The sequence below is a fragment of the Sceloporus occidentalis genome, unplaced genomic scaffold (assembly GCF_023333645.1).
Source record: "Sceloporus occidentalis isolate IW3139 unplaced genomic scaffold, rSceOcc1.0.p SCAF_10, whole genome shotgun sequence".
Classification (NCBI taxonomy): domain Eukaryota; kingdom Metazoa; phylum Chordata; class Lepidosauria; order Squamata; family Phrynosomatidae; genus Sceloporus; species Sceloporus occidentalis.
The window spans coordinates 24,160,519-24,176,557 of record NW_028316990.1 but is presented as its reverse complement, the minus strand read 5'-3'; the positions used below and the strand labels follow the sequence as shown (position 1 = coordinate 24,176,557).

General features: G+C 44.4%; 1 protein-coding gene across 1 annotated transcript in view; it reads right to left on the bottom strand.

Annotated features, from left to right (window-relative positions):
• The window catches only part of LOC149306226 (lipase maturation factor 1-like), a 92,701-nt gene extending 77,176 nt beyond the window's left edge, over nucleotides 1-15,525 (bottom strand). Inside the window, exon 1 of the mRNA XM_089539995.1 lies at nucleotides 15,441-15,525. Within this exon, the coding sequence (XP_089396121.1) occupies nucleotides 15,441-15,456 (16 nt within the window). The 5' untranslated portion in view covers nucleotides 15,457-15,525. The remainder of the gene's footprint in view (nucleotides 1-15,440) is intronic.
• Between the last annotated feature and the right edge of the window lie 514 nt (nucleotides 15,526-16,039).

Genomic DNA, 16,039 nt, shown 5'->3' with positions numbered 1-16,039 from the left:
GGAAGGGATGCAGGAAGTGAAGACTCATTATTAGCAAATCTGAAAGCCATGCAGGGTTATTGGGGGGGGGGGGGATGAACAATTACACCATGAAAGAGCTCTGCTTTCCAATTATCTTGCCCACGCCGATCTCTTTGAAGTCAATTATGTAACCCAGTCCCAGATAATACCGTTTTCTGGTAAATTTCATCTATCGGGAAGGGCACCCCAATTGCACAGAACACTAACACGGATGGGATAAGAGGCACACAATCGAGGGATTGTATGGAAGTCCCCCCAAACTTGGGAGCTAGGTTAGACAAACCCAAGACTCTGCAAGCACTTGTGGCAGAAACCCCAAATCACGTCTGGACAAAGTTAAATAGGATATAATGAAATAACCGGCAATGATACGCCACTTCCATGGCACCCAAAATCAATTGCTTCCTAGAGAAGCCACTGCAGGGTGAAGGAAACAGGACCAAGAAGTAAAATTATGTGCCAAACACGACACTTCCATCCTTTCTTTTCCCCTTCCTTTTATCAGTTGAGCTTCCCTTATTAGAAATGTCAAAATCCAAGATATTCCAAAAACCAATATCAAAAATATCCCCAAAAAATTATTTACGTATTTAAAGGGGTGTCACATTGAGGATGGAGCAAGCTTGTTTTCTGATGCTCCAGAGAATAGGACCCACAGCAATGGATGCAAGCTCCAGGCAACGAGATCCCAGCTCAACATTAGGAGGAACTTCCTGATAGTAAGGGCTGTACGATGATGGAACACATTCCCTTGGATTGTGGTAGAGTCTCCTTCTTTGGAGGTTTTTAAGCAGAGGCTGGATGCCCATTTGTCAGGATGCATTGATTGAGAGTTCCTGCATGGCAGAATGGGGTTGGACTGGATGGCCCTTGGGATCTCTTCCAACTCTATAATTCTATGATTCTGGTCCAAAGCTTTCCAGATAAAGGGGATGACCCAACCTGCACATGCATTCTTACATTCCAGAATAAAAAGCGCAGAAATTTGCATCCCGCCCAATCGAGGATGTTTATGGTAGGTTTTTGGGCTCAAGAAAATGGAGGAAGTCTGGGGGACGGGCTGCAAAGAGGAGAAAGCAAAACCCATATGCAGACAGTTTCTACATTTTTCTGCAAGAAAAAAAAAAGGAAACTTCTCCTTGCAAGACGGACAGATGGACAGATGGATGGAAGGGGGAGGTCTGACCCCCGCACCCACTCCGTTGACCCCCAGGTTCATGGGCTTTTGTCACGGTGCCTGTTAGGCCTCGGTCGCCACAGCAACCCCCGCTTCCTCCCCACAGATGGCTCCCATTGCTTAAAACCATACAGGTGTTGGCGGTCCATCCGGAGGAAAAACAGCCCCCAAGAATGACCTCGAATGGCTTTACTGGTTTAAAATAAATACGGCCGGGTTTCCCTTTGGCGGAAATTAGCCCTTGCAACCGAAGCTCCCGAGCATCCATATATAAAACCCCAAATATTTAACATATGGAGGAGTGAAGAGGACAATAAATTATCATGCATTTCGTGTTCACGTGCGTAACAGGTTATATAAAAACAGTCACACCTTGCTGGGACTTGGAGGCTGCTTTCCTTTTTTAGCATTAAAAAATTGAATTTAAAAAAAACTTGATGGGTATGTCTTTTCCCCCACCCACCCAGTTTTCATCCATGCCATGGAAACCCACTGGGTGGTTTTATGCTGGTCACACTCTCTCAGCTTCAGAAGATGGACATGGCAAACTTGCCAAGAAACTTGCCAAGAAGCCCCTGTGATAGGTTTGCCATAAGTCAGAAATGACTTGGAGGCACACAACAACAACAAGTCACACCAACACATAAGGCAACTCTTTCCTGGACTATAAGAAAAGGGCAGTGCAATAAAGCTTAATATTATATATTGATTCCTTTAATCATTGATGCATCAAAATATACAGTGAGCCCTTGGTATCTACTGGGGTTTGGTTCCAGGGCCCCCCATAGAAACCAAAATCCATGGATGCTCAAGTCCCATTAAATACAATGGCAAAGCAAAATGGTGTCCCTTATATAAAATGGCAAAATCAAGGTTTACTTTTTGGAATTTCTCTATTTTTAAAAGTATTTTCAAGCAGTGGATGGTTGAATCCATGCGTAAAGAATCTGTGGATGCTGAGGGCCAACAGTAATGCTAGAAGGTAAAATAGCTAGCACAGTTCCCAGAATTCCATAGAACTGAGCCATGACAGTTAATGTGGTGTCAAAGTGCATTAATTCTGCAGTGCAGTGGAGTAAAAAACTGCATCCGCACTGGAGAATTAATCCAGGTTGACACTGCTTTATCTGTCATGGCTCACTGCTATGGAAATCTGGGGACTGTAGATTATCGTGACACCAGAGCTCTCTGGTAGGGAAGACTAAATGTCTCACAAAACTACAAATCCCAGAATTCCATAGCACTGAGCCGTGGCAGTTAAAGTGGTGCTAGACTGCATTAAGACTGCAGTGCAGATGCAGCCAAAATCGATCGCACCGATCTCCATACAACGTTGGCAAGAATATTCTCCCCGCTTGTGAGATTCAGCAATGCCACTTAATTTTGCAAGAGAGGTGCCAAGTATGTGTTTAAAAGACTTTTTCGTTAAAAAAAACCCACATATATTAGAAGTGAAACCTACCATTAAAACAATTACTGCAAAAGTAGAGGATCTGATTGCCGCAATTATGCTAATAATCGAAAGAGGGCAAAGCACAGCATGGGTTGGGAGAGGAATTGCAAAGGGAGACGGGAGCAGGAGAAGGCAATGGTTAAACTGGGAGAAAATATTTTAGCCTTGCTCTCATTTGCTCCCACCAAGTATATGACCCAAGACAAATGACCCATGGCAACCGAATATGCAATTCGAGGATGTTAAACTATGCATTCCCCTTAGCGCTCAGCCCTGGAGGGTGCAAACTCTAAGTCTGTCTGCAGAATAATCAGGAACGCTCCAAATATCTTTCCAAGGATTTGAATGAAAAGATCCAGTTCACTTCATATTTGAGATCGGCTTTGAAGACAATTCTGCTGTCTCCTCTCTCTTTTGTAAATGGCTTCATGGTTTGAGTGTTGGACTATAACTCTGGAGTCCAAGGTTCAAATTCCTGCTCAGCCATGAAACCCAGACTTTCTCAGCCTCAGAGGAAGGCAATGGCAAACCTCCTCTGAACAAATCTTCCCAGAAAACCCAATGATAGACAAAAAACCAAACTCAAGGTTGCCCTGCATTGAAAATGACTTGAAGGCACACAACAACAACCATCATCCACTCCAGGCCAGTTCTCACAGATGGCTAAGCATATCCATAGCTTCCAAGAGAGTGCAAACAAACCTATCCAAAACCCTTTCCACACTTCCCCACTAAATAATTCCTTGCAGTTTCACTGATATGCCCTGAGATAGAAGAAGAGGTAGAAGAAAGCGAGATTTGCTTCTACTGAACAATTGTTAAATTTTCATTTTGGTTTTGTGAGTTCCTTGGTTGCACCATTAAAGTTAATCTTCATGCTGCTTTTTTAAAAAGCGCACAATTATATACAGCTACCCAGCTTGCAAAAGTTTAAAAGAGCTTCAGAATTTAGGAGAAGTTGTCATTTGTTGTTGTGTGCCTTCATATCTTTTCATCTTATGGCATCCCTAAGGCAAACCTATTTGTTTTGCAAGATTTGTTAAGAGGATTTCTTTTCCTCTAAGGCTGAGAGAGCGTGACTTCCTCAAAGATACCCAATGGGTTTCCAATGCTCAGCGGGGATTCGAACCCTGGTCTCTTAGAGTCATAAACCCCACATACAAACCACTATGCCACACTGGCACCAGGCGAATTATCTTCTCGGCCTCGGAGGAAAGCAAAGAGAAACCCCCCTCTGAACAAATCTTGCAAAACAAATCTTGCAAAAGGTTGGCCTTAGGGCCGCCATAAACAAGAAATGGCTCAAAGGCACCCAACGCCAACAAATGCATTCTAAGCCTGCATTCTTGGACACATTTTTTAGCTGAGAAAGGGAAAAAATGCTTTCAGCGACAACAACCAACAAATAAATGGAACTGAGCGACAATGCAAGAGCCGCCAGTAAGCCTGAGATAATGAGGGCCAGCCTCTTGCCGCCCCTCCAAATTCAATTAAAACCCCAAAGGTCTTTGGGGAGCTAAGCTTGGGAAGAGCGAATGAGACAGCGCTATAAATTAAGCCAGAGGATATGAATCCCATGCAAACGGTTCTGGGGGTTTTAAGCAGATCTGGAAACGGTTTAGTGGGAGCCTGGCATGGCTGAAAACCAGCAAAAGGAGCGGAGTCACTCCAGGCTAATTGTTTCCTTCATGCGGGCTCCTCCTGCAACACTAATAGGTTTTAATAAAAACTTTCAATTGGGCCAGTAAACCCCTCATTAAGCTGTTTTTAAAGCATGAATTTAAGAGCCAAGAGGGCAAAGGGTCGTGAGGAGTAGTTAATTCACAACGGCTGGCCCGAGGTGATCGCTGGCCGTTGGGAACACGCATCCCAGCATCCGTCCCTCTGTCCATCCTGAGGGCCATGCAGACATCCAACTCCGTCACTAAGGGCCGGGGCTAAGTGACAGCTTGAAAAATAGATTTAATAAGGCAGGGGGCAGGGGGAATGAAAATGTTTCCCAGCCACAAGCGCATGCAAGGGAATCATCCACAGCCCATTTGTCCTGCGGATGACAAACAAAATATCAAACGCACATAGAGAGACATAGAAAAGGATGGCAAATGCACAAAGTAAAAGACAGGGGTGGGGATTGTATGGGCCATGGGCCACATGTGGTCCCCAAGGATTATCCAAGGATACATAGATCCAAAATTATCCACATGGGTGACTGAGAGAGTGACACCTTTGCTTTCTGATATTTCAGCATGCAAAAACTTTGCTCCATGCATTAAACGATTAAAAATACAGTTGGCCCTCCACTTTTGCAGGGGATCTGTTCCAGACTCCCCCGCAAAAACAGAGACTCACACATATTCAAGCCCCATAGGCTTGAATGGGGCACATGTGTGTGAGCACGCACAAGGTGTGCTCCACGGAGGCACACCCCATTGAAAATAACGGAGGTCGACCCTCTGTGAATATTCAAGAGCATGGATTTCAAGTCCGCAAGGAAGGAGTGGCGACTGTATTGTGTACAAAATTTTCTTCAGGGTATGTATATAGTGGACCCTTGGTATCCACTGGTAGTTGGCTGTTGTTGTGGTTGTTATCATCATCATTTATTTATATAGCACTATTAGTGTACCTGGCACTTTCCGACAGGACCCACTGTTCCAGGACCCACCATGGATACCAAAATCCGTGGATGCTCAAGTCCCATTATACACAATGGAGTAATAAAAAAAACCCACTGGGTAACCTTGGGCAAGTCACACTCACTTAATCTCAGAGGATATCAACGGCAAAACCCCACTGAAGAAACCTGCCAAAAGGTCTCCATGATAGGTTTGCCTTAGTTGCCATAAGTCAAAAAATGACTTGGAGGCACACAACAACAAAACTAAATGGTGTCTCTTAAATAGAGACTCATATAATCATAGAATTGGATGAGACCACAAGGGCCATCCAGTCCAACGGCCTGCCATACAAGAATATAAAATGGCATGATCAAGGTTTGCTTTTTGGAATTTTTCAAGCCATGGGAGGTTGAATCTGGATACAGAATCCTTGGGTACAAATTCATCTTTAGACTTGGGTCCATCTCCAAGATATCTCATGATGTCTATGCAAATATTCCAAAATTCATTAAAAAATCCAAAATACTTCTGGTCCCAAGCATTTCAGGTAAGAGAGACTCAACTTGCATACTGAGTGCTTCCCTAAGATCAGGTTAAATGGGGCAGTGTTCTTTCTGCTGTGGAAAAGTGGCTAATTTTAATTTATTACAACACTTACGTTGCAGGATAGGAGATAAGTGTTTTAATAAATAAAATGAAATCGCATTTCCACAAAAGAAAGATCTCCCCAGCCCAGTCTCCATCTGCAATTGAGGCAACTTGTAGGGACATCTTATTTGGGAAGATAAACCCACAGGTCGAGGCGTGGCGGGAAAAGTGGAAAGAGAAGAGAAATCCACCAAGCAATGGTTCCTTAGGGGGCAAAAACATTCTCATGACACATACATACACAAAAAACCAGGCAGGAAATAGCTGAAGGTTGCAAACAGCTGCCAAAGAGGCCTTCCAAAACAGGTGCTCCTTATTACATTCCACCTCTGGGCTAGAAGAAGGTCTCACTTTCTCGGTCTCCGTCTCCAAGGAAAGCGGAAGCTGGGCCACGGGAGAGGGTCAAGCGGAGGAAGCGTAAGGGGTGCCTTTGGCTTGGTGGTGTTGACACCGCTTCCAAGAAATTCCAGGCCCACAGCAACCAGAGATCACTCATCCTTGGGTAACAATGCTCCATCCTCAACGCCGTTTTGAAGCCATGGCCTCTGGTCTGAAGATGCCCCAGAAGGCTATTGAGAATTAAGCCCAGAAGAAAGCAGACCAGGCAGAGAAAAGGACTTCTGCTTTAAAAAAGGGGCATTTGGTCAACCAGCATCAATTGGCAGCTTCCATGTCAGTAAGGTAGAGGAGCCTTTCTAAGTTTTGGTCCAAAATGTAAGGGAGCTGACAGGTATCTTGCAGAAAACAGGTATGTGCCCCTTGAAATTCTCCTGCACAAATCGTGCCAAGAAAAGCCCATGATAGGTTTGCCGTTGTTGTTGTTGTTGTATTCTAAATCCCTTCCTTTTCTTCTTGTTGTTAAGTGCCTTCAGGTTGTTTCCAACATATGGCGACCCTAAAGTGGACCTATCATAAGGTTTTCAAGGGCTGAGAGCATGTGATTCACCCAATGTCTCCCAATGAGTTTCCATGGCTGAGCATGGAATTGAACCCTAGTCTCCAGAGTCATCGTTATCCAACGCTGAAACTACTACTCCATGGTGGTGCTCTAGGGTGATCATAAATCAGGAACAACTTAAAGGCACACAACAACAGCCAGGAAAAGAGACATGCCACATTACACGTTGTATAGATGTTGACTACAGAACTGTGCTAGATCACCTTCAAATACCTGGAGAAGTATTCTCTCAAAGAATCTTCTGGTCCTCCAGAGCAACTTCTGGCAAATGTTGGGCATAGAGTAGTGCTGGAGGACCTAGAGATTCCTAGAGAGAATCAAATCCATGAATAATCAAAAAACCAAAGCCACAAAAGTGGAGAGCCAAGTGTACTTGCTTGATGGAGCCTTTCCTATTGAGTCGAACTTGGTATGCTTTCATTGGGCCCCAATTTGGAATCAATAGTGTGTTTCCAAATTTATTGTTTATTCTTATTTATTCTCTATTGTTTATGTACAAATACCTATATATATCCCCTAGATCAGCGGTTCCCAACCTTTGTTGAGCCACGACCCCCATTGGGGAGGAAAGTCCCACCCATGGCCCCCCTGATAGGTTGGGAGGCCAGGAAGGGGTGAGACTTCCAGCTGCCTACAAGCCCTAGCAGGCTTTGCGGCCAGAGGTCTGCCCCTTCTCAGCCTCCCAACCAATTAGGGAAGACATCACGGGAGAAGGGGCGGGACTTGGGCCGCAAAGGCCTCTGGGGCTTGCAGTCCCGTCCCCTTCTCCCCGTGATTGCCTGGCAGCCGCGGGGAGAACAGGAGGAGGCAGCCCTGACCATCCCTTCCTCCCCATGGCTGTCTGGCAGCCGCGGGAAGGGAGGCAAAAAGGAGGAGGACCCCACCCCCTTCCCTTCCTCCCCGCGGCTGTCTGGCAGCCGCGGGAAGGGAGGCAAGGAGGAGGAGGCGGCCCTGCCCCATCCCCTTTTCCCTGTGCGGTGCCTGCGCTAGCACCGGCACCCGCAGAGAAAAGGTGAGGGGGAAGCAGGGGGATTCCCAACCTGGCGACCCCCGCGAAAGGGTCGCGAGACCCCCAAAGGGGTCGCGACCCCCAGGTTGGGAACCCCTGCCCTAGATCGAAGAATTCGGAAGTGCTTTATGCCAGTAAGAAATAAAGGTATGCACAAATATGGAAACACACTCTTGATGGGGCCCAAAGAAAGCATACCAGCAGGTTCAACTCAATAGGAAATGCTCAATCCCATAAGTACAGTTGGCTCTCCAAGACTATTAAGTAGTCTTAATAGTAGCAATATTTAGAGACTATATAGTGAAGTTGTTTAAGTGCTGAATTTGAGTTTTGAACTTGAGGGGATGCCAAATGTCTTAAGCGCTGCCTAATGGGGCGCATGCAGCCCCCAACAACCTCCACAACAGCCCCCCCAACAACCTCCCAGCTATATATATATATACTTATCAATTTATTAATAAGTGTAGAATATACCGGTACCAATTTAGTTCTCTGAACAGTCCATAAGAAACGTACAGAGAATATGCAGGGTCATAGAATCATAGAGTTGGAAAGGATCCCAAGGGCCATCCAGTCCAACCCCATTCTGCCATGCAGGAACTCTCAATCAAAGCATCCCCACTGACAGATGGCCTCTGTTCAAAGACCTCTAAGGAAGGAGATTGGTCAATAAGCCAAACTGCTAATTAATTGGTTATATTTCATCATGGGCACTTTAAGTAGTTTTAAGTAAATGTTATAATTTTTATAGCATCAGAAGACCTCTTCCCATCTAGACAAACAGATGGATCTAGGCCACTTCCAGGATGGGATCAAGTCTCCGCAGCCCCTTTGTACACAGTCGAACTTCCTTTTCTCTTCCTCTGGATTGTCGATGAGATGCTTTATTCTGAACTGGGATTAATAAAATGAAAATGCCAGAGAGTTACCTTCTTCTCCTTTTCAAAATTTCTCCTTCTTCTTCTTCTTTTGCGAGGAATGCAGGAAACCCACAATATTTTTGTTCTATTATAACTGGGGAACAGTGGCATTTTGTTGTCTGCTGTTTGTTGTTGTCGGTCAAAAGGCATTTAAATATTGCTGAGTTTTGGAAAAAAACTCTCATTTTAGCGCTCGGTAGCGCCAACTTCAAAGAATGGGATTTTTTCCCCCTTCTGCACGCTGGGTGCTTCCTGTCCCTTTGCAGGAAGTACGGCTTCTGCTTTTATTAAACCATGCACACACATACAAATCCTAGGATCAGCTCTTACTGCGAGCCATAAACGTTATTGCAAATAGGATCTCAGAGGCTTCATAATAGAAAGATAATTGGTATATGCACATAGACGCACATATATCCATGCATGACGCTGCATACATGCGCTCCCTTCCTCTTTATCTCAGCCATCCAAGTGGACAATTTTGGAATATTTCAGATTTTGGAATTAACCCCAGTTAATAATATAGATAGGTTGCTGGATATTACAGTGGGCCCTTGGTTTGGTTCCATGGATGGGAAGAAAGAACGGGAAGACAGAAATGTGAAATATATATATATATATTACCTACCTACCCAACAAATGCCCCGAAACAAAACAAATAGTGGTGAATTTTCTGCGCTACGCTCACTTACCAAAGGAATACCTGCAAAAGAAATGGGAGGGAGCAGAAGTTAATATGCATGTTTTGTTTTATTTTTATTTTAAATGATATTTATGGGCACTTACACATTTTTAAGAGAGGTTGTTGACATTTCTTAAGCACTTATGGTAAGACTGCAGAACAGCCCAAAACACATGGCAGCGCTAGGGAATCCTGGGGATTGTAGTGTATTGTGGCACCAGAGCTCTCCAACAGAGAAGGCTAAACGTCTCACAAAACTACAGTTTCCAGAATTCTCTAGCATTGAGCCAGGGCAGTTAAAGTGGTCTCAGACTGGATTATTTGTGCAGTGTGTTTTGGGCCAGGGTCTTAGTTTCAGTCCGCTACCAGAGTCATCTTGGGGCATGTCTACATGGGCTATTTACATCAGTTTCTCCCCAACCTCACAACCTCAGCAATTTTCTTCCCGCTATGAGAAAGACGTCAAAAACCACGCAGGTTTCAAGGTTTATTTGCAATTTGGGAGTTAAGGTGTGAAAAATTCACACTGGGTTGCTTTACAGAGAGAACAGCCCTTTCTGCTCAGGGAAGGGCATTTTCAGTGCAGGAAATAATATTTCTGTATTCAAACTACTTCTGGATTCAGTTTCTGGATTCAATTTCAATTTCTGGATTCATTTTCAATTTGTGAATTCAAATGACAGGAAAAGAGAGTCCACCTAAATGTTAGGAAGAACTTTCTGATGGTAAGAGATGTTCAACAGCGGAAGATGCTCCCGCCTGAAAGGATGGTCGCCTTCTTTGGAGGTTTTTAAGCAGAAAGCTGGATGTCCACTTCTCAAGAGGGCTTGGATTGTGTCTTCTTGCACAGAAGAGTTTAGACTGGATGGCCCTTGGGGATCTCTTCCAAATCTAGGGTTCTAAGAAATACTATCTTCTGTGCAGAGAAAGCTGTTTGCTGCACAGAGACGGTTGTTTTCAGTGCAAATCAACCGACTACAGGACCATTGTGGTCAAAAGTGGGGTTTCTACCTTTTAACTCACCAAATGTGGAGACATCCATGGTGCCCACCGCAACAACCAAAAATGAGGGCTTTCCCTGACCCGCACCTCTGCCACAACGTAAGGACTTTATCATGTCCTGCTTGAATGACCCCAACTATGTAGATCCTCTAAACGCACTCCAACATACCTATGAGGAGTCTGGGCAACCTCTGTCTGAAATGGAGACCATCCCTCTGTATTCTAGGCTGCCACCACAGACACCTTGTCTGAATCCAAGATTTACAGGAGGCCCAAAGTGTATAAAAACAACAATTATTTATTGGCCAACGACAACCAGGAGTTCATAGAATCACTGAGTTGGAAGGGACTGCAAGGGCCATCCAGTACAACCCCATTCTGCCATGCAGGAAATCTCAATCAAAGCATCCCCGACAGATAGCCATCCAGCCTCTGTTTAAAGACCTCCAAAGAAGGAGACTCCACTACACTCTGAGGGAGTGTGTTCCTCTGTCGAACAGCCCTTACTCTCAGGAAGTTCCTCCTAATGTTCAGCTGGAATCTCTTTTCCTGGAGCTTGCATCCATTGCTCCAGGTCCTGTTCTCTGGAGCAGCAGAAAACAAGCTTACTCCCTCCTCAATATGACATCCCTTCAAATATTTAAACAGGGCCATCATATCACTTCTTAACCTTCTCTTATCCAGGATAAACATCCTCAGCTCCCTAAGTCGTTCCTCATAGGACATGGTTTCCAGACCCTTCACCATTTTAGTCGCCCTCCTTTGGATACATGGCTCCAGTTTCTCCACAACCTTTTTGAATTGTTTTGCCCAGAACTGGACACAGTATTCCAGGTGGGGCCTGACCAGAGCAGAATAGAGTGGCATTATCACTTCCCTTGATCTAGATACTATACTTCTATTGATGCAGCCTAAAATCGCATTGCCCTTGTTAGTTGCCACATCGCACTATTGACTCATGTTCAACTTCTGGTCTACTTGGACTCCCAGATCCCTTTCACACGTAGAAGTCTCTCATTCAGCCAGGTGTCCCCCATCTTATATCTGTGCATTTAATTTTTCCGCCCTAAGTTCAGTTAGACAAGGGTTAGAGTAGGGCTGGAGGAAGAGGAAACTAACCATACCAAATCACTCTCCTCTTCCTCCAACCCTACTCTAACCCTTGTCTAACTGAACCCCGGCTGTCATTCACCAACCTTATTCAAATCGCTTCATACATTCCTCCAATTCCCTCCAAGATTGCATTCTCTCCTCCTTACAGTCTGATATGCAACCAATAAATTCAATAATATTTCCGAACACAGTTGCAAGACATCCTGGCTGAAATGCTTTTGAACCCTGAGAAATCTAACACATTATGATTCACTCAAACATTGCAAATCACAGAAGTGCTGAAATCCTATTCTCCATTTCAATTGACTCCTTTCTCTCTCATTCCGCCGGACATCTTTGCTACTCCAATACTTAAAGAGATTTGATTCAATCTCTCCAGGCGAAGACGTGCCTTTGATCCATACTGGATCTGGGCCAAGGCAGAGGATCTTTGCAAAGGCAGCCCAAGAGATGATGAAAATGATTCCTTTCTGACACAAGCCATCACTAAGTTCTAATTTCAGGAACCCAAAGGTATGTTTCCAATTAGCGTTGCCAGCCCAGCTTGCATGGCAAAGCTGCAACAGTGTCACATGGTATTAATCTTTGCTTCATTAATATGTCGTATCAGCCGCACACAACCTTCTTTGAAAGCAATCCACCCTGCTGTCCTTCCCTGCCTCCCAACCCAAGACCCCCATCACAATATCAGAAAGAGGTGCCAAAAGTTGCTTCCTCTGCAGGAAGGATGACCCCCCTGAGATCCCTTCATTTCTGGTTCAAGTTTCTAGAAATAATTCTTTTTCCATTAGGAGGTGGCGGCTCAGAAGAAAAGAGGTGGAAGAAGAAACACATCTGCAACACAACGGCAGAACTGCAAAGGATGCAACACAGCGGCACACGATAAACAGGGGCATGCAATGTCATTTAGTGCCAAATTAAATGTATACAGTATATAATTTTAAGGAAGGAGCATTATGCAGTCATTCATGATCAGTAATGTGCATTTTCTGGAAGCCACTAGTTCTACTGGTGTCCTCTTCCTTTGCTTTCTAATGGTTCAGTGGACACAGACTTTTTGTTTCCTGCTCATAATTGTTATACCTATGATGTACAAAATTACCTTCAAGCTATTTATGTCAGGCGTATATGAAACGTAAATTAATTTTGTGTTTAGACTTGGGTCCCATCTCCAAGATATCTTGTGATGTATATGTAAATATTTCCATAGCCACAATAATAATAATAATAATAATAATAATAATAATAATCTAAAATTCAAAACACTTCTGGTCTCAAGCATTTTGGGTAAGGGGGATTCAACCTGTATTATTATTCCCATGACTTTTTCTCACTCAAGGTGGCTTACAACAGTTTAAGAGACGCAACTAAAAAAAATAGACTAAACACAAAAGTTAAAGGAACGTTTTCCTTGCTCACTCTTAAAACACTGAAATATCCTCAATGATTCGAGAATGGGGCAGAATACAGAGCAAGTTCTCCAAGTAACACCATCCCATTCCAGTCTGTTAGGAGTTGCAAGACACAGTACCTTCACAACAGCTAGGGGAAAAAATTAAAAAACACATCTGCTCATGGTTTAACCCCCTGTTTGTGTGACCAATACAATAAGCAACATCGTTCTCTTCTCTGGATGATAATTGTTTAATTGATGCCCTCCCTGGGATTTTAAATCCCTCAAGCTTCATTAAAGCTAGCCTAATCCAATTACGGGTTGTTTTTCAGAAGGGGAAAAATAGCATTTCTCCCACATAAATGGCCATCTTGAGGAAGAAGAGCATCATTCCAAAGTGAGATGGCCCAGTGCACCAGAACATCCAAAGACCAAAATCTTAAAGGCAGTTAGAATCCCCAAAGAAGAGAGATCAAAATGTTCTGCTCTCCTAAAACAGTAGTTTCCAAAGTTAGGTCCTCCAGACGTTCTGGACTTTAGCTCACATAACCCCTGACTGTTAGTTAAAGTGCCTGAGGCTCCTGGGAGCTGGAAGTCCAAAACATCTGAAGCATCAACATTTGTGAACCACTGTCCCTAAACGGTTGGTTGTTTTGTTGTTATGCGCCTTTGCATTTGCTTGATACAGACTTCCTACGCTGGGGTCATGCACTGTCTATGGAGGGATTCTCACCCCAGCGGCCAGCCTCTAGTGCAGTCACAACGGATTACTCCCAGGTCACTGGGGCAGTGAGTCTTTTCCAGGTTTTGTTTGGCTATCCAAGAGCTATCCAACATGGCACACTTACTTAGGAAAGTGGATTGTCACCTTGGAGAGCTCCTCTAAAATCTGGAGTGGAACCATCACCCAACTGACATGGAAGTCACCTAGCCATCACTGTTCTAGCATCCTCCGAATTGAAATTTTCAAGCAAAGAATTCTAAGCAGCTATGTGCAAACACATTCCAGCCAACCAAGACTGACTCTGCTTAGTTTCCAAGATCAAATGGGATACCTTTACGGTATCTAGCCTGATCCTAGATTATTATTCTTGAATCTCCAGGCTGCTTGCACCTTGGGCCATATCTAATGCTAGATTGTGTCCCTGCAAGACCCAAAATGGAATACGACCCCCACCTCCAAAAGTTCTTCACTCCAGCAAGAGAAACCAATATGCCAATGGTTCCCTGAAGGTAGACTAATCTCAACACCGTTGTCACGAATTCCTCGCTCTCCAGTGAATCAGTGAACGGCAGATCCTTGTGGTCCATAAATGCAAAGAAAGCAACCTCCCCAAAAGCCTTCCCTTGCTCTGGCATACAAAAACAATATTTTTACAAAAGCCAACTTGAGGGAGGGACAGTCCCTTTGCTAAAACTTCCTTCTCACGCCGACTTCCAGCCAGCTGGACCCGAGTTGAAAAGAGTCCCTCTCCAGTCAACAGCGTCTGGTATCTAGAGTCTCCGGCCCAAAACAAATAGATAAAATGCTTCAAAAATTAAAATAAGAAGGGACTTAAAAAGAATAAATTGGCGCTCGCTGGCAGAAGCAGAAGAGAAGGAAAGCGACGTTGCTCTTCAGCAGGGGGGAAAATGAATCTCTCATGCTTATCTACCTTTGAACTGGCTTCTCATCAGTAACCCCACACCATTTCCCTCGTGTAACCCAAGATTTTGCCTCCGACAACAACTGGCCCCAGATGCCAGAAGGCAAGAGACCCAGAGGGTGCCCAGGTGCAGCCAATTGGGTGCCAAGGAAAACCTCCATAGGTCCTTCCATGTAGATGTTTCCTTTAGCTTTCCATTGGTGTCACAGGAGAAAGACACAAGTTCTCCTGCAAAAGGCAGCTGAATGGAGCATAGGCCAGATCTCCATATGGGCACCAAGCCCTGAATCTTCTGTAGGGCCAAACACATCCCTTTTCTGTACTATAACTCCCAGCATCCCCTACCAACAGTCTCCATGTGTGGTGAAGATATTTTGTTTGTTGCTATGTGCCTTCAAGTCATTTCCAACTTATGGCAGCCCTATCATGGGGCTTTCTTAGCAAGACTTGTTCAGAGGAGGTTTGCCATTGCCTTCCCCTGAGGCTGAGAGCATGTGGGTTTCATGGCCAAGCTGGGAATCGAACCCTGGTCTCCAAAATCGAAGTCCAACACTCAAACCATTACACCATGCTATATCAACTTATACTCAACTTACACTTCAGTATATATGGTAAAACAATGAGTCTACTCTAGGTAATAGTAAGAGAAGGATTCAGCCCTGTGTTTTTGCAAACAGACATGAAAAATGAGCAGGAAGAAAACACAGAACCTATTAATTTCCCTCACTTTTCTCCCATCTCCACAAGGAACAATGCTAAATCAGATGTTTCCCCCAAAGTAGAGAAAATCAACAACTTACCAGATCTGCCCCACATTAATCAGCGAGAGGTAGAGCATCCAGAGAGCAGCCATGAGGATCATGTTGGCACAACCAGTGAGCAGCACGAAGGCCGCAATGGCCAAACCGGTCAGAGCCAAGCCGTCCAGGACAGTGTCCATGCTTGACCAGTCCAAGAACCAGATGAGAGTCGGAGCATAACTCAAGGCGTCCAAACCAATCTTGCCCTTGAAGTAGCGTTTAATGCTCTCCAAGTACAGCTTGCAAGGCAGAAGGCCCCGGTCCCCGATGAGAGCCTTGTTTTGATGATAGGCAACCAAGAAAGCGACAACTGCAAGGGAAACAACACAAAGGTGAGGAAGAACTATTATTTCTGGTAGATCCACCCAAGGAGAAAGCATGAAAAAGATGAGAAAGCAGATTTGGAGCCTTGTTGCATTAAAAACAAACCTAGTAGGGTAATGGAAAAAAGCACATTTGTCTTTCTTTTTCCGCATGCCATCAAAGCACTTTCATTCTCTTCCAGTTGGGAAAGTGTAGGAGACGGTGGTAAAAGCGTCCCTTTTGCCAAACGGATTTTGATTGACATTTTAACTCCCATGGCTGAATACTATGGAATC